Source organism: Apostichopus japonicus, chromosome 17 (genome assembly GCF_037975245.1).
Source record: "Apostichopus japonicus isolate 1M-3 chromosome 17, ASM3797524v1, whole genome shotgun sequence".
NCBI classification, from domain to species: Eukaryota; Metazoa; Echinodermata; class Holothuroidea; order Aspidochirotida; family Stichopodidae; genus Apostichopus; species Apostichopus japonicus.
Genome location: NC_092577.1, coordinates 3,432,612 through 3,458,417, shown reverse-complemented (window position 1 = coordinate 3,458,417; position 25,806 = coordinate 3,432,612). Strand labels below are relative to the sequence as shown.

At 37.7% G+C, this 25,806-nt stretch overlaps 2 protein-coding genes and 1 long non-coding RNA gene across 3 annotated transcripts in view; 2 read left to right on the top strand and 1 right to left on the bottom strand.

Annotated features, from left to right (window-relative positions):
• LOC139984071 (uncharacterized) overlaps positions 1 to 25,806 on the bottom strand; it is a 76,106-nt gene that overhangs the window by 41,869 nt on the left and 8,431 nt on the right. The gene's annotated exons all lie outside the window — the stretch shown is intronic.
• On the top strand, positions 2,000 to 8,087 carry LOC139984400 (uncharacterized). The gene is made up of 2 exons (XR_011799066.1): positions 2,000 to 2,311; positions 7,302 to 8,087. It is a non-coding gene; the product is annotated as an uncharacterized lncRNA (long non-coding RNA).
• LOC139984571 (glycoprotein 3-alpha-L-fucosyltransferase A-like) lies at positions 12,260 to 18,919 on the top strand. The gene is made up of 3 exons (XM_071998511.1): positions 12,260 to 13,062; positions 13,643 to 14,177; positions 17,264 to 18,919. The coding sequence occupies exons 2-3, from the start codon at positions 13,648 to 13,650 to the stop codon at positions 18,084 to 18,086; spliced, it is 1,353 nt and encodes a 450-aa protein (XP_071854612.1). The 5' UTR covers positions 12,260 to 13,062; positions 13,643 to 13,647; the 3' UTR covers positions 18,087 to 18,919.

Here is a 25,806-nt window from a genome sequence, read left to right as displayed (position 1 = left end):
GTTCCAAAATGCATTTATACATTTTTATAAGTCTCATATAGATAATAAATCGTGACTCAGCCTACGCCTTGTTAAGTTGGTTTCGTCTTGAACAAAAACATCAACTGATTTGATTATCGAGGCAAATTAACTCGATTGTTCATTACGAGTCGGTCTTATTCAGTAATCTAATAAATTAGAGCGAAGGCTGGTGTACTTTATTTTTTTAATTAATTTTAAAATTAAGCTACTCATGTAGACGCAACATATTCAAATTAACCTTTTCCTTAACAATGTCTCATTTGATCGTAGGTAAATTCAAATCCTTCTGTTAACAAGCTGCACCCGAACCAACTTTCTTACCTGTCATAAACAAGTAATGCCGTCATTAAAAAAACATGAGAAACAATCATCTTATGTCGATTGGGGTAAAATCAATTTTCTTTCTTGCCTGTAGTCGTTCTCGACCTCGAGATTTTTGCATTCAAACCGGCCCTCGTAATATTTTTGAATATCTAGTGTTTAGTTAAAAAAATATATAGAGCTAGACGCAATATTAAATGATAATTTTATATATATATATATATATATATATATATATATATATATATATATATATATAACTATGGATCATACCTTAGGTCGACAGTTACATTGACTTACCATAAACTGTCGACCTAAGGTACATATCATGAGTATATATATATATATATATATATATATATATATATATATATATATATATATATATATATATTTATTTATATATAGACAGATATATAGCTACACACATTTTCAGACACCCTGGTCCTTCTTCAGGTGTAAAAAGAGTGATTGAAATCACGGCAGTCTACCGTAAGCCCCAGACTGCTCAAAGTGCTTGAATCCGGAAAGAAGAGCCATATCCCTATTGAGACCATGCAAGGGCGGTTGAACCGGGGGGCACAGGGGGCACGTGCCCCCCCCCCACTTTTCCTCAGGTTAAAAAAGTGCCCTTTTTCTACATAAAATTGTTTAAATAAAAAAATAGTTTACAAAGTGGAACCCACGTCGAATGAAATATTTCGGGAAGTTTTAAATGTTTACTACCATAGTCGTAGGAGCCCAATTTGATTTGGGGGCTGTAACGACTTGCCCGGAAATATTCCCAAAATTTGTCGCGCGCTCCGCGCGCGCTCAACATGTTAATATGAATATCATATAGGCATGCGTCGGTTATTACATCGCATGCCAATAACATACAATCATTTGTCGTGTTATTACCCTTCCATATTGGTTATAATTGTTGGGAAAGTCGTTACAATAATAATGATGATAACAATATCAGTTTAACCATTGAAAAACACAGCAAATTATTTTTCTTTCAGTAGGTGCCCGAAAAATTCTCAGCATATTGCCCGAATTTTCAAAAAAATAATTGATTGGGGGGGTTGCTGCAGCCCCCCGGCTCCTATGCCTATGTTTACTACCACAATGCTTCTAACATTCTGGTAAGTGCCGTTATGCATATTCAATTTGCCACAAAAATCCCAATGCATTTCCAAAAATGCATTGCTATATTACATTGTGACTTTGTAATAAGCAGAAGCCATTTATTGCCTACTATGAATGAGTATAGTTTTAATATCCCATAACCTACCCCATCCTTTCGTATTTGCTTTCATGCATGTATCGATTGCGTGTGCAGGGACTTGGACTTGGACTATAATGATTTCACCTCATTTTGTCTCGAAAGAAAACTTGTTCCGTATTTCCCATTTTGCACATTAGATATTGCAGTGCTAGTATGCATTGTTTCCTTGAGGGGTGGGGGCAGTGGCGGAGCGTCCATACAGTCAGGGGCGGATTTGACTTATTTGATTTCGCTCTCATCTATCTATTGACATTTGTCACATTATCTGCAAATTAGCAAGGCCCTGAATGGGCCATTTCCGGCGATCTAGGGAGTACCTTTACTCAAAAAATGTTTGTACGCACCGCGCCAACCTGTGGTGGCGCTCCGCTTAGATAGTGTCCAGAGCCGTATATTTAGAGAGTTCGGCCAACTGGCAATTTGTGACGTCATATGTTTACAATGGACGCCATGATAGTTCCTTAACAGTTGCGCGAATTCGTGCAAATGCAGTGCGTCGTACATAACCTATGTACAGGAACTATACAGCTAGATAGTATTGGTAGGCTAGTAGCGTTTATTTATACGGAAGAAATGCATTTATTGTTGCAAAACGTTTGAAGAAAATGTCAACGTTATTAAAATCATAACTAATTCACTTTCTTTTAACCGTTCGTCACGAAACGAGAGGTTGTCCTTATGATGAAAGTCTACGACCAGGTAAGTGAGATAACCATGCGAAATAGCATACAGTACTGTAGTAAGTCAATAGGCTAGTATTAATAATAATTAACGGGCAGGGTTAAATGCTCATGGCTCTAGTCTAAGTCTAAGTGAGCTGCATCTCTGTAGGGATACAGTTGTACATTACAATTGTTGTTACAGTTGTGTAGGACTCTGGATCTTCTCATACCCACAGGCACTCCTAACGTTACTGTATGTAGGTGTATAGTACACAAACACTGGCCTGTATTTAATTTATCGAAGTGATTATTCGCAGGGCAGCCCGGCGAATAACGTACACAGACACCTTATTCGCAGGGCTGTTACGATTTTGGAAATAGGTTTATTATTGGCTTTCGATGACATCATTTTTGATGTGACGTCATTCATTTGACCTCGGCGCGCAAACCCGAAGTTCTTTAATGTCTTTCAGTTTCAAGCTTACAAAATCAGATTCTACATTTAACATGTTACAGATGCTACATTTTAAATGTCATGAATTATTAGAAAAATATGGTATTTGAAACGACTGACATAAGAAGAACTTAATTGCATCGCACATTAAATTTACGATTCAGCCCTAGGGCTCTAGGCCTAGTCTGTACGTAAATACATGTCATAAGCGTTACTGTTAGGCTAGGCTGAATGGACTGACCAACGGTTAGCCACTGCCTAGTCTTGCTAACGTTAGGTGTAGGCAGTGATTAAGGATATGAAAGGATAGAACAGTTGGCCCCAAATCATGAGATTGAATCTTTTGCAAGTTCCCAGATTTATGAGATGCAAAAAGGGCTTCTGAAAAGTCAATTTTGGGGTCCTCATAAGATAAGATAAGTAAAACTTTATTGATCCCAAAGGGAAATTCAGGCACTCGCTCATAAAACAGTGAAAAAGTTACAAAAATAGATGTGTATATTGTACAATAAGACAGTAAGAATAATAAGAAAAGTCAATATATGAAAGTCAACGTAATAAAACCTCATTAAAAAGCTTAATTGCACGGGGTATGAAAGAATCTCTGTATCTATTGGTTTTGAGACACGGAAGTCTCAACCTGCCACTGCCTCTGGACATCTGACTATTATGAAGAAGCTCATAGAGGGGGTGGGTATGGTCCTTCCATACCGCTTCCAGTTTGGACTCGAGAAGGCTGTGGTAGACCGAGTCAATGGAAGGCAAGGGTTCCCCGACTACTCTCTCTGCTTTCTTAATGATGCTATTAATACGATCTATTTCATGTTTGTTTGCATTCCCACCCCAGCAAACCAAGCAATAACGCCAAACCCCGCTAATGGTACAATTATAAAACATTTCAAGGATGTCATGACGAACATTAAAATTCGACATCTTACGGAGGCAGTACAATCTAGAATTCAACTTTTTAACCAATATATCAATATGATCTCCCCATGCCAAGTGATCTTTCAGCACTACCCCAAGATACTTATATGACGTAACATGATCAATTACACTTCCTTTGACAACAACAGGGGGTGGAGGATTAGTATTGTGACGAAAATCAATAATCATTCCTTTGGTCTTAGCAACATTTAATTGGAGGAAGTTAAGGTCACAGTAGTTCACAAAAGACTGAATTTGACGTAAATACGCTTCATCACCATTACCATTGACTAAGCCAATCATGGCAGTATCGTCAGCAAACTTGATGAGTGAGCAACCTTGTTCTAATGACCTGGCATCGTACGTATAAAGTGTGAATAGGAACGGTGCTAGAACTGTTCCCTGGGGTGCCCCTGTATTTGAAAGAATAACATCGGATAGACACGAATGGCTGAGTTTCACCAACTGAGTTCTGTTAGTTAAATAGTTTAAAATCCAGTGAATAAAACCACCGGGAACGTCCATATTCTTAAGTTTACTGACTAAAATATGTGGTTGGATAGTGTTGAAAGCAGACGAAAAGTCGAAAAATGTCACACGGGCAAAATGTCCTCGGCGAGAATGTTCTAAATGAGAATATAGTTTATGGAGGATCAAAAGAATGGCATCTTCACAACTTCGATCTGATTGGTATGCAAACTGGAAAGGATCTAAAAATGGAGTTACGAATGGTCTAAAGCGTTCTAAAAATATACGTTCACAAACTTTCATGGGCACAGCAGTGAGGGCAACAGGACGTAAGTCATTCAAACATGATATTGCACTGGTCTTAGGTACTGGTATGATACATGATTGCTTCCATAAGTTAGGTATAACACGGGTTGTGAAAGATTGATTGAAAATATACGTTAAAATGTTCGAAAGTTGTATTGCACATTGTTTTAAGACCCGCGGGGAGAGCTTGTCTGGTCCGGCAGCTTTCGATGAGTGAAGTCTTGACAAATGACGACGAACCTCATCTTCAGTAACCGTGATGTCACAGTCAGAATTTGCGAACTGCTGTTGAAAAATAATGCCAATAATGCCAATCTTTATGGCCCAATAACGTAAAATAGAGGTAGCTACTTAATCCTTATTTGAGGGGCTTGGAAGGCCGGTTTTTCTATTGATACCAGTCAGTTTAGGGGCCTTGAAAAAGCCAACCCTTTGGGCCCAAATAGTCTTAGCCACTTCATATGCTAATTTTTGGAACCCCAGCAGTTCAATTTTAAAAGCTTATTTTAAGGGAGCTTATCTTGGGATTCCCCAAAAGCCGACATTGCCTGAAAGCCGATATGGTCAAGGGTGTGACACCCCCCCCCCCCTTTACATGCAAATGAGCAGTCACTCTGCAAAAACAAAGGTGAAAATGAGTGATGACATTTTCTTTTCTGTTGGCGGTACTAATGTTAGACTGGTTCAATCTTAAGGCCCTAGGCTCCCAAAACCAATCCTAACAGCATTAAGATAGGAATCCCAAAGGCCAATAAATTCCCCAAAAATAGGACCTCCCAATTAAGACTCTCAAAAAGCCAGCTGGTGCTCAAAAGCAAACTCGAATAGCCCCAAAGTTACTGAGCCCATTAACCCAGTCTAAGGCTGCCCTGTGGATAAGGTGTATATGTTTCTGGCTACTCACAGGGCAGCCCTGCAAATAATGTGTCTGTGTCCGGCTGTTCGCTGGCAGGGCTGCCCTGTGAATAAGATACTTGTGTCCGGCTATTCGCAGGGCTGCCCTGCGAATAAGGTGTATGTGTCTGGCTATTCGCAGGGCTGCCCTGCGAATAAGCCCCACCTTAATTTATACTGTAGTCTGTAGGCCTACACCTAGTTAACTTTATGAGTACCTAGGCCTACTTCATGGTAAGGCAGGGGTTAAGCCAGACATTCCAACTCACAGGCATTCGGCGTGTGACACACGCATTTCCAGCCCTTCACACACTCACACGCTTTGTGCACTTTATCACACGCAATCCACAAACAATCTCCGAAAAACCGTCCTGAAAGATGCTAAGAAGGCTACATACCTCTACAACACAAAGCAACTTTGAGTACTTACACCTACAAGAGTAGTGCGTTTGCCATGGTGGTGGTGGAAAACGCCGGGTGGGAGAGGTGTTGGTACTAGAGATTGAGAAGTGTGCTTCAATTTCCGATATCAATGTTCAATTATGTTAGCAAGTGATTACTTTCATCGATTCAAGAAAAGTCTTTGTTGAAAATTTTCATGCCTGTTGAGTTCAATAATATATATATGATGATGAAATTCTCAATATAAAACTACTCAGAGAAACTGAAAAAGAATGCACCATTTTGCATCTAGGCAGTCAAAAATACGAAAATTTTTCCAAAGGGGAGGGGGAGACACTCTCCTTAGAGCCCTCCCCCACTGCCGCTGATCACACGCATAAATTTTCCTCAATGTTGGAAAGTCTGGTTAAGCCTAGGTTTATCACCTCAGGGTTACTATTGATTTTCAGTATCAGTTGTTGGCTGATAAAAATGATAAAGAAAGTAGACAGGTCATTAATTGAAATTTGAAATCATTTTATTCATAAGATACAAGTACTGTATCACATACTGTATGTACAATAATATTGATTTGATCAGGGAATATGAACAATGGTCTACACAAGTTAAATGACACATATTAAAACTGTCAAACAGTAAGGCTATAGTATAACTTTCAAAGTACTTCTCTGAATATATGAGCTACAGATGGCAGGAGTATTGTCAAAATTGCAGTAGGCTATATACCCAAATGTTGTTCATAAATTGAGTTAGCCTTAATAACTGAATTGTTATTCAATTGCAAAATCTTGAAGACTTAAAATTAGCTTTCAGCACACACAAGCTACAGCAAATACAGTGTACCAGTTTGCAGCACACAGTGCACACCGTATCATATGTATCCAGTTGGAATATTTTCTCAATTTGACTGCAACAGACCAATTATTTGAACTTTTTACCAGTCATTCTTTTTCAAGTTGTACAAGACAGGATTGTCATGTCATTGATACAGTATTATTAAACCCCTTAGAATCTGACTGCAATGGATGCTGACTATGGTGATACAGTATGTGTAGTAATGTATGGTGTGTAATATTTATGATCACTGTAGTAATCAAGTTTGGCCACATTTGTAGGTGGGGTCACTGTTATTCACATACTTTTATGAACAAATTCATGCTAATTTTCAGATCTTTTTCAGAATTTTCAGAAAATAATTAAGCAAACCCATTGGAATATAATGACATGAAACTTCTTATGAAGTAAAAAGTTCTTTCCTCTCTAGTTTTTAAAAACCAATCTCAATGTTTTTGTGTAAAAATCTCCAGAGTTTGGTGACTGCTCTGGATCAGGATGAGAGTTTAGCTTCTTTAGTGTATCTACTTGACAGGGTGATATTATTTCATAGGGTTTTTTATTCTCTCAAGTGAACAGCATACTGGATATAAATATATTTGGGTTTAAGATACTATGACAAACTTATGTCCTCCAAGTCTGATTTATTTACTTGTTTTATCAACAAGAAGCCTCATTGCCATGCTTTTACTACCTAACTCTCTACCAGACTTTTAACACTGAATTTTTGTCTTCTTTTCAGCCCTTTACATTTTACAAAAGATGGGGAGACGGACATCAGGTGTCTGGAATGCAGTTTCCCTTTGATGTTGTAACACTCTGCAAATTGGGAGGTTGCAGTTGAATCGATAGCCAAGGTCAACTGTTTTTAAGAATTACCCATGTTGATGAGGTTATCACTGCTTTACTTCCTGAAGGTCATTCAGCGGTCTTGAGGTATTGGAAAGCCCTTTGATTTGGATGAACGAGGTTACCTTCAGTGTACTCCTTAAACTTGTTAAATGTAGCCAAAATGGAAGATGATGGGGAAGTGGATTGAATGTTGTCCAAACAGCTTGAGCAGTGCTTATCATTTTGCTTCAGTCTAGTTATGCAATAACCACTGAGGTAGTATAGGCTGTTTTCTTCATCTGTGGTCATCGGGTCAGGTGTTTGAGATGAATGTTCACCTCAGGAATGTCATCTGATACTGGACAGTCTGGTGTTTCAAAACTGAAATCAGTGAGGAAGTTGTTCTCATCAGTTTGATAGTCTCCAGCATTTATGATTTGCAGGGCATACTTGAATTCAACTGGCGAAGACATTGTCCGGACACTGCTGAATAGATTCTCCAAGCAATCTTGGGTGAAATGTGATGTCAGGAGGAACTTTTTTTCCCTTGTCATCAGTTCTTCTTGAAGATCCAAAATTGACTCTGTTGACAGAATAATGCCTGTTTGGACTGGCTTCCAAGAACATTTGGTACAAATTTTGATGGTCTTGAACATCTTTATATTAGATAAGGTTATGGCTTTGATCTGGTCAGGAGCAAGCAAACCTGCAAACACACTATCCTACCTATTCTTGCTTTTGGTAATAGCTGCCTTCTCTTTCCTCATTTCCCTTAGTTCTCCCTGGGCACAAAGCAGACGATACCTTAGAGAACCTTCAGATCTTGATGGTCAATTACATTGACTCTTGATATTTTGCTGATTTGGTGTGACTGATGGTGTTGCATTTTCAGTGTCACGATCTTGAATAGAATGCAAAGTCAATATAAACACATAAGTTACTGCCATTATTCCTTTCACTGATCAATATAGAGTAGCATATTTCTGCAAAACCTTTGAAACAAGTAATTAAATTAACTTACTCAATAAATCATTTTCTTATTATTATATAAAATGTTAGTACACAAAGGAATATGATAATTCCCCAGGACTGGAAGTAGGAAAAGATCATTAGACTTGACAATTTGAAAACAAATTAACAGAATTTTTTTCTGCTAATATGAAATGATTGTATCTGTAAACTTTTATATGCAGCGTGTTATCACCGATCACTTCTGGGTCTAATCATTTGTTTCAATATGATCATTATCTTTCCTTCCAGTTTCGGTCCCTTTCTTGGTTATTTGTGAGACCAGTTTTGTGCCCAGGACCTTCTGTAAACTTGCAGCTGTATATTAATGTTACAAATTTACAGAAAAGCAAAAGCATTCATCAGCTGGGTGGCACAAAATATTGTCTCAGTTGCATGAATAGTTATAAGCCTGATTAGTAATGTATTGACAGCATGATGTTAGAATTCCACAGATAAATTCAAAATTGGTGTGGAGGAAAACGAATGAAATGACAAGTTCAGACGCATGAATCATGATGAAGGGATTTGGAAGAAGAATGATGAATTGAGGTTAATGATGAAGTGTTTACTTAATAAGAAGCGAGTGAGAATTAAGCAGATAAATTTAAAACTTGGTGTGGAGGAACACAGGAATGAAATGACAAAAAAGTACAGATGCATGATGAGGGGATTTGGAAGAAGAATGAATAGATTGAGTAAATAATTGAGTAATTGAGTAAATGATGAAGGGTTGATTTAAGAAGTGAGTACCAAAGCCATGGAGTTGGAACACTGGACTTTCCAGCTCCAAGCTGTAAATCAACTAATCAAGTGGGAAATCTGGAGGTTAAAAAGACCTATATTTATAAAATGTTAATCTTATTCTTTGCAATAATCATGTGTTAAACAATAATTAATTAAGTATGATTGCCCTTTTCTAAGGTCAACTAATATATTCCATCAAAAGTGCAATAAACATGAAATACTTTCCAAGTTTATCATTAAAATTTAGTTGCATTTCTTCATTTGGTGATCAAGAATAGTTGTGGTAAACTAATACATTTTGTAGCACTGGTGGCACAGAACCCCTCTCAAGTACTCTCCTTCGTTTGGGATGAGTCCTATGCTGAAATAATGTGGGGATGGCATTTTTCCTAAGCTTCCACTTGCCTTCACTTAGACACCTTTCAAATTGGCCATATTCAAAGTCAATAGGGCAGGCTCACAATCACCAAAAATTTATCTTCTGAATGGCCAAAGCAGACCTGCCAACCTTATAAACTTTTGAACCTGGGGATTGCAAATTTGAAACCAAAACGTAGAAAATTACCTGGTCATACAACTGAGGAAAGTAAGAAATTTTGAAGATACATGCTGATTCCAAACTCTGTATTACAAACTGTCATAATTGAAGACTTAACTTTGAGAATTTGAAAGTGAGCTACAAGAGTTGGCACGCACAAGGAGGCCTAGCCAAGTATTTTTGTCTTTTGTAGGATAAGTTAGTTGGAGATGGACTGGACTTTTCTAGGCTAAACCCTAACGTTACGCCTGTAGGCCAAAGGTTAGGCTTAATGGAGTTTTCGACTGCAACTGTAATGCCTAGCTCATTTAAAACTATGCTGTATAACTGGCCTATCTCAGGCTAAGCATATATAGCCCTATATATTGTTATACCCTCCGTAATTAGACTATCTGTGGCCAAGGCTAGTACTTCTTTTACCCATAGCTCAAGTCGTATGATCGAGTCATGCAGCTAATTGTCTGCATAATGGAAAGTTAAGCCTAACTCAGTCCTGCTGCAGTCAGACTTTAGGTCTAGCCTTAGTTGGCTACCAATAATGGTCTAACTCTAACTAAGTTAGACTGAGTGCTTGCATTGGCCTAATTCTAACTAAGCTAGACCAGGCTTTTTAAACTCAGTCTTAGGCCTCGAATTAGCGAGGTATATTTTGCTTGTTCGCTTTGATCTAAAATTGAATAAAACAGGAATTTCTGGCCTTTTATAACCAAAACATGACGATCTAGTCTTCGATGATAGCCTAGGCTATATGCCTATCCTCGCCTCACACAGCTTGGTACTAATACTATTCACTTTAGACCGCCAGCCTGTCCGACCAACTTTTGTTTCCAAATCTTTCGTCTTTGGACGTTGGTTGGAAAACCCCTCAAAAAAGAACTCAATCTTCACTTCGCTGGCTACATCCCCAGGCCTCAAATCAAGACATAGTTGTTTATGGGGAGGTTTTTCTGTTTTCTCTAACAAATTAAAATAATTGTTACGCAAGTATTGTACTAGCCTAAGTATGTATTGCATCGTTAGTGTTATTTGCTCATCGCAAAAAGTTTTTGATTTGGAACTATCATGGCGTCCTATGAGGGTGTGTCACCTCTCGACCAATCAAAATCGGTCCCCCATTGGCCAAACTCTCTAAATATACGGCTCTGATAGTGTCGAAAGCACCTCTACAGACCATTCTCGCCCCCCTGACCAATACCTCTAGCTCCGCCACTGGAGGGGGGTGGCGTTGATGGAGTGATGTGTATACGCAAATAAGATAATACAATAACAGTTATAAAGGGTACTAAATATCAGGCTTCAATCAAATTTCTGCAAAGTGCCCTTCGACGTTGGTGCCCCCCCCCCCCAGATGAAAAGTGCTTCCGCCGCCCTTGAGACCATGACAGTGTGAACGTACATTAAGGATCAATTCAACACAAGTGTTAAGATATATCACAAAGGGAGTGTCACAATTGCTAATAAAAATAAAATTGGTTAATAAAACAAAAATGTCACCCATATCTTTCATAACGATATGGGTGACATTTTTATTAACCCCCCTGTAGATAGTTGCTAGAAGACAACCTCTCCCCAGCCTACGCAGCATCCTTGTTAGGAGTCGTTTACCCTCCACCGACACTTCACCCAATTAAGGGGAATATTAAATGTGGTAAACCCCGGTGTAAGGTCTGTCATCACATGATCACGGACCCTGACATTCAGCTCTCTCATTCAGGGGTGTGTTTACATCCAGGTCCATACAATTGGGACACTCCCTTTGTGATATATCTTATCACTTGTGTTCTCTGTCCTGATATACAAAACATTGGCCAAGCCTCCACACCTTTGCGTCTACGACTTAATGATCACAAAAGCACAATCAGACTCAACAAAACCAGTTTTCCAGTGGCTGAACATTTTAATCTTCCACAACACAATATCGACTGTCTTAAGTTTGCCATAATCCTGGGTAATTTTTCTGACCATCATAAAAGAAACTTGAAGGAAGTCGAATTGATCCTTGAAAGTACGTTCACACTGTCAAGGTCTCAATAGGGATATGGCTTTTCTTTCCGGGTTCAAGCACTTTGAGCAGTCTGGGGCTCACGGTAGACTAACGTGATTTCAATCACTCTTTTTACACCTGACGAAGGACAAGTGTGTCTGAAAATTTGTGTAGCGCTTAGTTATATATATTCTAAATATTATGTTGAATGTAAAGGCATTACATATTGTCCTTATTGTTTCTACTATTATTTCTATCCAACACGTGGAACATTTCATCATGCGTATATATATATATATATATATATATATATATATATATATTATATTATATTATATTCCCAATTTTAGCTTCAACTTTGAACTGCTTTCAACTAGTTAATGGAAGACACTTGTTAATACTATTTTCAAAACTAAAGCAATATTGTTAAATGTATTTTATGAATGGTTTAAGATGAATACAGATGATTCATCTATTCTTTATTTATTTTGTAAATATTAAATTGTATAGGCTTGATAAACGTTTGTTATACAATCGCTACAAAGTACTATGTATACATATAAACATTTCACGTACTTGGAGCGTCACAAATGACCATATGTATATTCATAATTGGTCAGACTTAGCAATTATTAAAGCAATGATACCCGATATGGAAATTTGTTTTGCGATAAATCAAAACTTATGTGACGATCACGGTCATAAATTATGCAGTCAGCCAAGATTACAAGTTCTGTGCTGTATATGATACCAACAGAGTTATCTATACTTAGCGTGGGTGGACGACCACGTTATCTTGCAGGATGAACACTTGTTAGAACATACATGTTAGACATGTACATTGAAAATCATCTCATTTAGAGAGGAACGTACTGGAGCCGAGTCCAACGTGTCCCTGATATCCGAGTCATCATTACAATTAACACTGCAGGCTTGCACCAATCTCAATAGGTTTGCCCTTATCCTTGTACTTTGTTGATCCGACAATCGAAACCATATCCTGTTTATATAGCTGGTTGGACGTTTCATGTACAGTGACTTCTTCGAAAATGTAATACAATACATCATGTCGCAAAATAGCTGCTAGTATATATTTTACTCTATAAGAACATTTTGTTTTATATAGCCGTATAGAAACAAAGTTTACTTTGTGGTGTTTACAATGACTCTTCGAGACACCAACAACCTGATCGAGCAACTGTTCACGAAAGTCAATTTTGGAGATTTGTAAAAACATAATTATACTGTTTCTGGTCAAAGTTAAGATCTTTGGTAGGTGATATTAAACTGTAAGTACAGAAGGCCTTAAGATTACTGATATTCTACGGAGAGGACTGGCCAAAAAAAAACTACGAACGATTCCTACCAAACTGTAAACTTTTCACTATATCTGAGGTAACTATATACACTTCTTAAATATTCTACTTGTGACTTTGAGGTAATATATGACTAGAGCTCCTATCAAGGGAGCGAATGGAGGGGGATTGTACAGAGTTATGTAGAATTTACATAACTTTGCATCTTATATCATATCATCGCTTCAACGGTTCGTGGTAGACGGGGAATGAGGGAAAGGAATTATGTGTTAAATTAACTCATAAACTGCACTGTCTTATGCAAATCTAATTTGTGACCTTTGCAATACAAATCCATTAAACTTCATCGTCATTCAACAAGTAACTTCACATAATCGAACACTTTTCCTTTTCACCTCAGTATTACAATTGTTTAAAAGAAGGTCTTAATATTTGCGAATATTCCCCTCGAGTCTCTTTCAACGGTTATGACTGATGGCATTTACTACATCTGACATGCAGACACACATAGTATATTATCTTCTTTTGAAGAAGAATATAGCCGATAAGGCCCCTTTTTTTGCTATATATATATATATATATACCGTATATAAGAGATCTAAGAAAATAACAACGATGATAAAGTCATTATCGAACATTTGATATTCCCTATCCTTTAGTTACAATGGGCCACCAACCATATAAATTCGCGGCGGTTGTAATAACCTTGATCATTGCGGTAACTGCGTTTTACGGGACACATTGGCAACGAATAACTCTACCACGGCATTTACAGTTTCGAACAATAATTGGTTCCAGGATGATGGCACATAACGTAAATACCCCATCATCAAGGATTCTGTATGCGAAAAACGGCCCTGACATCACAGATTATCCTGCTAGTGCCGTGGACGAAAGGTTTTCTACGCGTACAGAAACAAAAGACGAACCATCTCAGCAGCAACTGGGAATTGGCATTGGAAATGTAACAGATTCATCATTAGCAACTAAAGGAGGCAAAGGACAAAAAGATTGCGTGAAGCAGATACAACTGTGGAGTAAGCTCGGCTTCGCCTCTCCCGAGAAGGAATATGAATGTCCTAACATTAATTGTAAAGCCCGTTACATATGCAGTACTTCCTATGAAATGTTAGCTACGAGCCACGCAGTCATAGTACATCACAAGTCAAAGTGGATCTGGGAAGATGTAATAAGGTAAGACAACCATGTACGTGTACAAAAGTTCATGCACAGAAACTCTAATCAGAGGTAAGTTACGAGCCATGCAGTCATACCACAATATAGAGGCAATTGAAGTTATGAAGATATAGCAAGGTAAGAACAATCAAGTAAGTTGCCATATGGAAATGTAGGCTTCGGTAACTCTAATCAGAGGTAAGTTATGAGCCATGCAGTCATACCACATTATAGAGGCAATTGGGGTTAGGAGGATATAGCAAGGTAAGAACAATCAAGTAAGTTGTCATATGTACATGTATGCTTCGGTAACTCTAATCAGAGGTAAGTTATGAGCCACACAGTCATACCACAATATAGAGGCAATTGGAGTTAGGAGGGTATAGCAAGGTAAGAACAATCAAGTAAGTTGTCATATGTACATGTATGCTTCGGTAACTCTAATCAGAGGTAAGTTATGAGCCACACAGTCATACCACATTATAGAGGCAATTGGGGTTAGGAGGATATAGCAAGGTAAGAACAATCAAGTAAGTTGTCATATGTACATGTATGCTTCGGTAACTCTAATCAGAGGTAAGTTATGAGCCACACAGTCATACCACAATATAGAGGCAATTGGAGTTAGGAGGGTATAGCAAGGTAAGAACAATCAAGTAAGTTGTCATATGTACATGTATGCTTCGGTAACTCTAATCAGAGGTAAGTTATGAGCCATGCAGTCATACCACATTATAGAGGCAATTGGGGTTAGGAGGATATAGCAAGGTAAGAACAATCAAGTAAGTTGTCATATGTACATGTAGGCTTCGGTAACTCTAATCAGAGGTAAGTTATGAGCCACACAGTCATACCACAATATAGAGGCAATTGGAGTTAGGAGGGTATAGCAAGGTAAGAACAATCAAGTAAGTTGTCATATGTACATGTATGCTTCGGTAACTCTAATCAGAGGTAAGTTATGAGCCACACAGTCATACCACATTATAGAGGCAATTGGGGTTAGGAGGATATAGCAAGGTAAGAACAATCAAGTAAGTTGTCATATGTACATGTATGCTTCGGTAACTCTAATCAGAGGTAAGTTATGAGCCACACAGTCATACCACAATATAGAGGCAATTGGAGTTAGGAGGGTATAGCAAGGTAAGAACAATCAAGTAAGTTGTCATATGTACATGTAGGCTTCGGTAACTCTAATCAGAGGTAAGTTATGAGCCACACAGTCATACCACAATATAGAGGCAATTGGAGTTAGGAGGGTATAGCAAGGTAAGAACAATCAAGTAAGTTGTCATATGTACATGTAGGCTTCGGTAACTCTAATCAGAGGTAAGTTATGAGCCACACAGTCATACCACATTATAGAGGCAATTGGGGTTAGGAGGATATAGCAAGGTAAGAACAATCAAGTAAGTTGTCATATGTACATGTAGGCTTCGGTAACTCTAATCAGAGGTAAGTTATGAGCCACACAGTCATACCACAATATAGAGGCAATTGGAGTTAGGAGGGTATAGCAAGGTAAGAACAATCAAGTAAGTTGTCATATGTACATGTAGGCTTCGGTAACTCTAATCAGAGGTAAGCTATTAGCCACGTATAGTCATACCACATTATAGAGGCAATTGGAGTTAGGAGGGTATAGCAAGGTAAGAACAATCAAGTAAGTTGTCATATGTACATGTAGGCTTCGGTAACTCTAATCAGAGGTAAGCTATTAGCCACGTATAGTCATACCACATTATAGAGGCAATTGGAGTTAGGAGGGTATAGCAAGGTAAGAACAATCAAGTAAGTTGTCATATGTACATGTATGCTTCGGTAACTCTAATCAGAGGTAAGCTATTAGCCACGTATAGTCATACCACATTATAGAGGCAATTGGAGTTAGGAGGGTATAGCAAGGTAAGAACAATCAAGTAAGTTGTCATATGTACATGTAGGCTTCGGTAACTCTAATCAGAGGTAAGTTATGAGCCACACAGTCATACCACATTATAGAGGCAATTGGGGTTAGGAGGATATAGCAAGGTAAGAACAATCAAGTAAGTTGTCATATGTACATGTAGGCTTCGGTAACTCTAATCAGAGGTAAGTTATGAGCCACGTATAGTCATACCACATTATAGAGGCAATTGGAGTTAGGAGGGTATAGCAAGGTAAGAACAATCAAGTAAGTTGTCCTATGTACATGTATGCTTCGGTAACTCTAATCAGAGGTAAGCTATTAGCCACGTATAGTCATACCACATTATAGAGGCAATTGGAGTTAGGAGGGTATAGCAAGGTAAGAACAATCAAGTAAGTTGTCCTATGTACATGTATGCTTCGGTAACTCTAATCAGAGGTAAGCTATTAGCCACGTATAATCATACCACATTATAGAGGCAATTGGAGTTAGGAGGGTATCGCAATGTAGGAACGTCAAAAATAATTGGTACCGCAGTACTGCTTATCAGAGGTTTGCTACTAGAGCCATGCAGCCATATACTACTTCACATGCGAAATTTGAGCTGAACTCGAGGGTATGTCAAGGCAAGTTCAAGTATGTATGCTCCCTTAGTACGTAAACGGTATCTCATATCACAGGTTAGCAACTGTGCAACCACACAGTCTTACTGTATCACAAAGGGAAATGGCGTTGGGGGCTATAGCAAGGTAAGAAAAATCAAGTAGCGTTGAAATTCCCGGTGCGGGTGGTCTCCAGTTTATACCTTTCTCGGTCATTTACCAATCCTCCCGGCCAATAACAGATTAGGGTAATTGAAATGTCCCACTACATCGTTTATATCTTAATATCGGTATATTGTAATACTAAACAGTCACATGTTACAACTACATTTGAAGCTATCCTTCAAGATATTGTAGTACTTAGTTCCAGGTACATACTAAAGTTTAGTACTAAAGTACTAAAGGAACTAAAGTTTAGTTATTAAATCATGGATTATAAATAATAACATACTACTGCGCTTCAATGTTCAAATACACACATAAATAAATAAATCACATAAATAAACGTCACAAAGCAAGTGTTATTTTTTTTCTCGGGCAAAAGACTCGACGAAATCCGATTTAACGCAACATTGTTTATTCGTAAATAGGAATCGGCTAGATGGTCAAATATGGATTTACATGACCAGAGAGAGCCCTATACATTCCCGACCAAAGTGGTCAAATGATCGTACAAACATAGCTTTCAACTGGTCTATGACGTTCCGTACGGCTTCAGAAATTACCATCCCGTACGGAAGGTATTTTGAAATGGCACCTGAAAACTTCCAAAGTGGCAATCGAAACTGGGCGGCTGAAAAGACAAGACTAATAGCCTGGATGGCATCAAACTGTGTCACCTCCTCTTGGCCTAGAAACACGTTTGTGAAGAATCTGCAGAAATTCCTTCAAGTGGATAGATACGGTCAATGTGGAAATTTAAAATGTCCTAGAAACAATGCAGAGAAATGCGACCGTTTACTAAGCAGTCACAAATTTTACTTAGCACTCGAAAACAGTGAATGTGAAGATTATATCACTGAGAAATTTTGGAATAATGGACTGAGTAAAAACATAGTTCCGATTGTCTATGGAACAACACGAAAAGATTACGAAAAAGTAGCACCTCCTCATTCTTTTATTCATGTCAGTGATTTTAAAAATATGACAGATCTGGCGGAGTACATCAAATATCTGGATCAGAATGATACCGCATATAATGAATATTTTGACTGGAAGAAATATGGATTTGTCGAACATTATAACAGATACCAATTGCATTCTGCTAAAGACTTTTTCTGCGGAATCGCAAAGAAATTAAAGCAGGTAGACGACCCAGTTTTAAAATCAGGCAAACCCAAGTTGGAAATTTTGGATGTTAAAAATTGGTGGAAGGCATCATGTCATCATCGTAAATCCATTTGGTCGTCATAACTATAAAAAAAAAGGAAAGAACAAGAGATATGAAAAGCACAAAGGATTTTTAATATTATTTTTTATTATTTTAATGATAAAATGCCTATGTTCAGTGAATCGATAATGTAGGACAATTTCATAGAATATATAATAACATACATTTTGCTTAGGTTCTTTAGACCTACACTTTACCCATGGGAACAATCCCCCGGGGTTAGGTTAGTTCACCTTGGATTTTCTACATATTTCTTAAGATCACTCATTTTCCAAACCTATGGAGTACAATAAATGATTAATAATTAAGTACATAATTAAGTACATAATAATAATAATACACACGTAAAGTTTCAAAAGATATGTTCTTGGTTTATATGTATTATATGTTCTCAACTCTTTGTAAGAAATGTTCTTCTTCGACAAACAAACGGTTGGATTCAACAAGTCTTATCTTATTAGTTAGGCTCCAACCTTTGTCAGTTTGGACCTTCCGCACGTTTTCTTGTATACGTTACTCGAACCTGCATGCGGATCGTTTATCATTTCAGCGGCCATCCGGTCATCATCATTTAACGGAGAGATGAAAAGATAAATAAAGATTAATGTTCCTGGCAACGTTTCTGATTTTTTTTACTGTTTGATTCTTTGTCAGAACAAGAAATAATAGTCACAACTACAAAAATAATAACAACAGAAATAATAGACAAGAGCATCAATGACGCAGTATCTCAATACTGGAAGTTCTAATTTCGATTCCTAATTTCATATCTTTGCTCTGTCTCTACAATTATCAATATCAATCATGGTACAACAAATAGAGAACTTGCATTTACGCTACTTTGCCACGAATTGTCTCTGCACTTCATCACTGCGAGTGTTGCCTTTAGCGCTCATTGCCTGTTTGTCGAGAGAACGGCGTTGCAAGGTTTAGTAATGTCATAGAATATTTAAGAACTTGTTTTTCATGTGGTATCCTTCAACTTGGGTCAGTCTCTGTTGGACTTTTTAGTCATATAGTTTATGATGTATCAGGTTCCTAGACATCAATCAGCTTATCTTCGTGATGAATTGAAAAGTATTTTTGGATACGTGTAATGTACATCTTATGTAGGAACTTCTTGTTAATTTTTCTTCACACTGGTGAATATGAATGTGCGATTTAGAACAAAAGAATATAACAGGAATGTGTTTTTTTCAAGGTTTATCAAAGTTTATTTAATCAAGGCAATGAATGGAATGGCGTGAAAAGTATTGAATTAAATTAAGAAGTCCAAAAAGTTACTATATCCCAAGTGCCCACATAGGAGAATCCAACCCGCAGATGCAGAAAGAGTCCTGAAAATGAAAGAAAACAAAAATAAATGTTAACAGAACGTTGGATAATAGGAGACAATATATAAGGCACATGATGAATGACTTCACATTGCTTTTAAATGCAACAAGCCCATATTACATAACATATTGTAGTGGAACTTTTAAATGCATTTTCTCTCTGAAAATGACAGAAACATACAGCATTACAGGGTGAAGAGCTTCGAAACAAAGTGAAATAGGCACATTTACAACCAAAAAAAACAAACAAAAATTAACTGCAATACGAATTCACACACAAAAGAATACTACCAAAATCGTTGCAAACACTGTACGAAAATTCAGTGCACACTTATCCTTTGCCTTATCCTTTGGACAAAGTAGAGAAGCAATGTTCATTTGTCACTAAGTCGACCAACCTGTAATGTAACCTACAGCGACTTTATCCAGAATTAGCAGGTGGGCCTATGTATCTAGGTACACCGGATTAAATCACACAAGGGTAAAACTACTTAGAACTAACCAGAGCCGACCAAGGCAGTATTTTCTTTTAAATAAGCTTATTTAATTTTTAAGTAATATTATATGTACTGGGCATGAAGGTATTGCCAGTGCTGACAACCACCAGTGGCAGAAGTCAGTGGTAAACTAATAATACCAGCATAGGCTTAGTATTGTGCAGTTGTACTAGCACTACCCTACTTTTTGAAGTCCTCCAAAATTCAAGGCAACGACATTGTATTCGTAAACAATGTCTTGAAAGCTAACATCATAATTCATAAACACACGGTCCCGTAATATGAATACACTGCACTATAGAATACTTAAAACTATAACCCTAGGCTACACACTATGGTAATGTGCATATACATGTACATATGCAATTAACCACGATAGGATACGTTGATGCCGGTGAACAAGAGCAACCTTAAAAATGTCACTTTAATTCAACCCAGAATGCTGGAACAACTCCGAATTTAGCCTCAAATCATTGTTTAACTTGTTTTATACCATCGACCGGACGATGGAGGTGGTACCTTCTTGAAAACGGAAACTGTGCAATTCGAAAAATGAAAGGTTTTTACTTACGTTTCGTTTTTATTTTTCAAGCCGAGGCAAAGAAATTTCCGAATTTCATCAAACAGATATTTAATGAATATTCAACTTCTTTTCTTCAAAGTTTTGCTTGAAGCAATTCGATTGCTGCTTTATGAATATGTATTAAAACGGATTTTCAGACGATATCCAAGCTGCAGTGTACTATAATATAGTGATGGGCTAAGCTCCCACAATGCATTTCACCGCTTTTGCCAAGTGTTTAATGATTGCGAAATAACACAAGTTTCGGAGCGTGTGCAAAAAAGGGCTGCACCAACTGTGTTTCAGCCCGATTTGGACATAAATCGGTGAAAAAGTCATAGAATGAGATAAAATTCTCGAATAAAAATAGTAACTTTTGTTAGCCTATATGATATATGCTTGCTCTGGAAATTCCAGAGAAAAAGAACTTTGTATGAAGACGCTGAAACTATTTTAAGAGAAGAGAGAGTCCCACTTACTGTTACAATATCTCTAAACATGTAATGTATTGAGATAAAACTATGAAAATATCGACTAACTTTAGTGCAATCATAACAACCACAACAATTACTTTGCCGCCTTGCAAAATACATGTGAGTTACCCTGTATAGGAGTGTAGGAAAAATGTCATTGGAAATGTCCAAGTGTACTTCAGGTATTACGTAAACCACTTTTCATGCGTATACTTCAGCGGTAATACTACACTGGGGTGTGAGTTGTAAGTTAGGTTGTGGGTATATGCATAACAAAATACCAAAGACTGTTGCTAGCGCCGCATTCAGGTTATATCGCTGTCTTTAATGGTACAAGAATCAATGTGAAGATGCTTGAGCAATCTAGGAAAGTTGCTCAGCGGGTAATCGGTGTTCACTTACCTTCGTTAGAGTGCATGCTTGTATCATGAGAGGGTCAGCAATAAAGAGAAACAAATCATGCAAGTCCCAACACACCCTTTGTTTGAGCACTACATTTACACCCGCTCTGGACTGCGTTTATGCCCACAACGTACACTTATAGGGCTCGGTACAGGTACTCATTTGTGCCTAATTCTGTCCCATATATTTAATTCACAAGTGAGAAAATAAGTTTCTTATTTGTAGAACTTGCTGTATATATGTTTGTATTGCTGTATGTGTATCGCAGTCCATTGATACTTATACTATTGCTCTCTTTTTTTCGTTTACGACCTGTGTAAGCCGATTTTCCGATTGTGGACAATAAATTCAATTCAATTTAATTGCTCTATCAAAAGGTTTGTCCCACAATATACTTATATATATATGCCCATCCAATTTAGAAATAAAAGTAGAATAAAAGTAGTTCGTTGATCTTTAAGTAGTATATTGGCCTTTAATGTTTATGGATGTGTTATAGCACATGGTCCTCAAATTTCCATGTATTTGCAATTTGCATATAGTGATCCCCTTAACAAAATATTACGTCATGGGAGCTGCAATTATAGTTTTAATAAGGCTCCTAATTGTTATTTTTAAGTAAGTTCATTTTGAGTTAGTTCTGTTCATAAACGGGCAAGCATATATGGCCAAAAAGAAGTTTGGAATCCGCTGCCTAACCGCAAAAATTAATGCATTTCCTAACTGATAAAAGAATATAAATAGGCCTACAGGAAAACAGACACTGAAGATAGTTATGTTTGTTAACATACATCACTGCATGTGCACCATGCAATTAATCAACTAGGACAAATATATATGTTTATTTTCCCTCCCCAAACATAATTCACCTTGCTAAAGTCTCTGATATTTAGTTAATTTAGATTCAGCTCTTTGACATATTTAATTTGAGTTTATTATTACATCGAATCATATCCTAAGTTTGAGTATATAGCTTATGGTCATTATACCTAAGTGACAGACGATCATTAGAAACAATGATTTGTATTCACTAGTTGCTGAATCATTATAATATATCATTTAATTAAAATCTTCTTGACAACTTTGATACTTCAACAAAGTACTTTTTCTTGCAGACAGTCATCAGTAATTCAATTACCTCTGAATGCTTGTGACAACGTTCAACTTGCAACCTCTTTGTTTATACTTTACCAGAGAAGTTGGTAAACGCATAAATCTTTAAAGCATTTGGACCCTTAAAATGATCTGCATCGTTTCAGATGTAACTGAAGCAAGTCATTCTTGTGTGTCAGTCACGTAAAGCCGACACAATCAAACATGTGTTGTTATTGCAGGAACACAACCACACCCGATCACTCCCAAGTCTTTATAGTTCTCCAGGAGAACAGCGAGATAGGTAGTCCTTATAAACAAAGGTCACCATCAAGGGCGGCGGACCGGGGGGCACAGGGGGGACGTGCCCCCCCACTTTTCCTCAGGTTAAAAATGTGCCCTTTTTCTACATAAAAATTGAGGTGTCTCAAGTTAGCAAGAGGCCAGGGAACCAGAATGAACACTCGGGAAGGGCCGTTTCCGGCCATCTGAGGGGTTTGTAAAACCAAAACTTTTCTTGTACGCTCCGCGCCAACCGATGGTGGCGCTCCGCTCAGATAGTCGTGCATACAACTTTGCAAATCCTGGCTACGCCCCTGACTTTTAATGAATTTCTATGGGTCAAACTCAAAGCTATTTCGAATGGAAAAAATGGTTAAGATATTAACAAGAAATAAACTCTAATTCGGAAGATTCCTACATTAGCAACTAGCATGATTTCACCTCATTTTGTCTCAAAAGAAAGCTTGTTCCTTGTTTCCCAATTTGCACATTGGATATTGCAGTGCTAGTATGCATATTTTCCTTGAGGGGGGGGGGGGGGCGTTGATGGAGTGATGTGTATACGCAAATAAGATAATACAATAAGAGTTATAAAGGTTACTAAATATAAGGCTGCATCAGTCTAATCGAAAGTGCCCTTTGATGTCGGTGCCCCCCCCCCCCAGATTAAAAGTGCTTCCGCCGCCCTTGTAGGTAGTCCTTATAAACAAAGGTCACCATGCATACAAACTCTATTCGGAGCTTCTTCTTCTTATTATTAATTTTGTGGTGACTGTTGAATAACCCCCCTCCTCCTCCAGGACTTTCCAACAAGGATCCCCATACACCACAATTCCTTGCCACCACCGGTAGTTATTAATAACAACTTCACTATATCAGGCATTGACTAAGAGGAACTGAAGGTATTCACTACGGTTACTATTGGTATAATGTAATGCACCAGGGATCGCGAGCCTATCATTGCTGCATACGAATGTACCTATGAGTGCAGCGTACATCAATACCATTGGTACCGTTACTGTACATACGCATAACTATATACACCTCTTTGCTAGAAAATGGCATAAGAGTAGATGATATCAGGTATTGACGTGTCTATCAGTACCACAGGAAACGAAGACATACAAAACCACTAATCCCCAATATATCTAATAGCTTTTTACATCATACAATAATCGGGCCAACTATATGTACCATATAAAGAGAAATATACCCTTGAACCAAGACCGACTGCAATCATGAAGGAACCCTGCAGTTCCCGGGGGTATCTTTGAGCGGACACTTTCCACCTGAAAAGATTATTCCTGCAGAGCCAACAATCCAGCATGTACATAAGGTTGTAAGCGCTTCAAGTCTAGGCGAGAAGTGGGTGGTGAGGGGGGGGGGTTGGTCAGTTGATAAACATATTCACTTAATAAACTGATAACCCCACATCCGTGAGGAATTACTTGCTCTCATATATAATCTTGTTAAGATCATGAAACATTTTTCTTACCGCCCCACCCATCTCTCTCTCTTTCTCTTAATGACAGACAATCATTGATTGACTCACTGGTTCAAAATTGGAATTTATGCTTTGGCATTTTACTAACTAACGATGGATTTACTGAATGTGTTTGACAACCTTTGACATACTTTTCAGGATAATTGTTGACCAAAAGAACAAGAAAGGGAAACAGAGAAAGAACAAGCTGATTGTCCTGACTGTTGGTATGCATAAAACGAATGTCCCTTACCGCCCCCATCCCCTCCCCCTCCACAAACACCCATAGCTGCCGCTTCTGGTGACGACAAGTACTAATATTGTAGTGGCTTCCTGTAAATGCGGGTGCGGGTGCGAGGCCGTGCCTCCTCCCTCTGCCCTTAAATTTACACATGAGAAGCACTACACAGGGCACCGTTTGTGTGCTTGCCATCTGCTCGCCCTTTCCCAACTCTTAAAATTCTAGTGACGCCACAGCTCTTCGCGTGTACCGTATTTACGCGGTTGAACACAACACAATGCCATATAGAAATAGTCCAAAAAGAATTCCCGCTCCCCCTTTTTTCTATTCCCTTCCAGGGGAGGGGGAGAGGGAGCGGGAGGGTTTGCATCGCCCTTTAAAATAAATTACACTCTTAAAAAATTACAATCGATTTATTGTATTTTGTCCTTTGCTTTCGGCCGTTCTATTATAAATGTTACTTAATCTACAAACTGTAACGTTAAAATTGGAATAGTTACGGTATAGTGGCTGATAAACAACGATAGGTCCTCTATGCTGACGCATATTGTATATAAATTCCTACAATAAAGAAAGCTGGACAAAATTACAAATTTTCAAAACTGTGTTGTTTTCTCTTTCATATTAATATTAACATATATGCCAAATTAACTTCAATAGCTAGACTACCATTAATTATTCCATGGATATCATATTAAGGTGAGGTGCACTTTCATCCTATAGGGTATCAACTATTGTTCTGGTACATTATACGTACAGCTCTCACTATATTGTGTTTTGCACAGGTTGGCTTATAGGGTGAATCGTTCTGATCAATATTATATATATATATATATCTATATATATATATATATATATATATATATATATATATATATATATATATATATATATATATATGATTTCGAGTTGGCTAGCATCATGATTGATGTCTAGAGTTAGGCAAAATATGTCACCAAAACAGAATTTAGCTTATACATAAAAGACATCATATTTTCAGTTGTCTTCGGCTGTATTAGGTTGATCTGAGCTGTATTCAGAGCGTATAAATTACCTCTCAAAATCATTTATAAGTCTCCAAGGACAGGATAAGAACATAGACAGTACGCGTTAAACTTTTATAGTTATAAGACTTCAATCTATTCTAAAATCTATAGAAACATAGAAAATATCTGTATTTGACTTCTATATCCTTGACAATATTCTCATATGATTATTCAACATTTTTCATGATCCCATTGCGATGTAAATGAAACTATTGACAAGGACAGAAATGTTAGGTGGTACAGCACCGCTGATAAGTGTGTTTGACAAAGGAGTAGAGGGCTGTAGGTCTTGAGAAAGAAGGGGCGGTGAGCTGGAGGGGAAAGGGGTGGT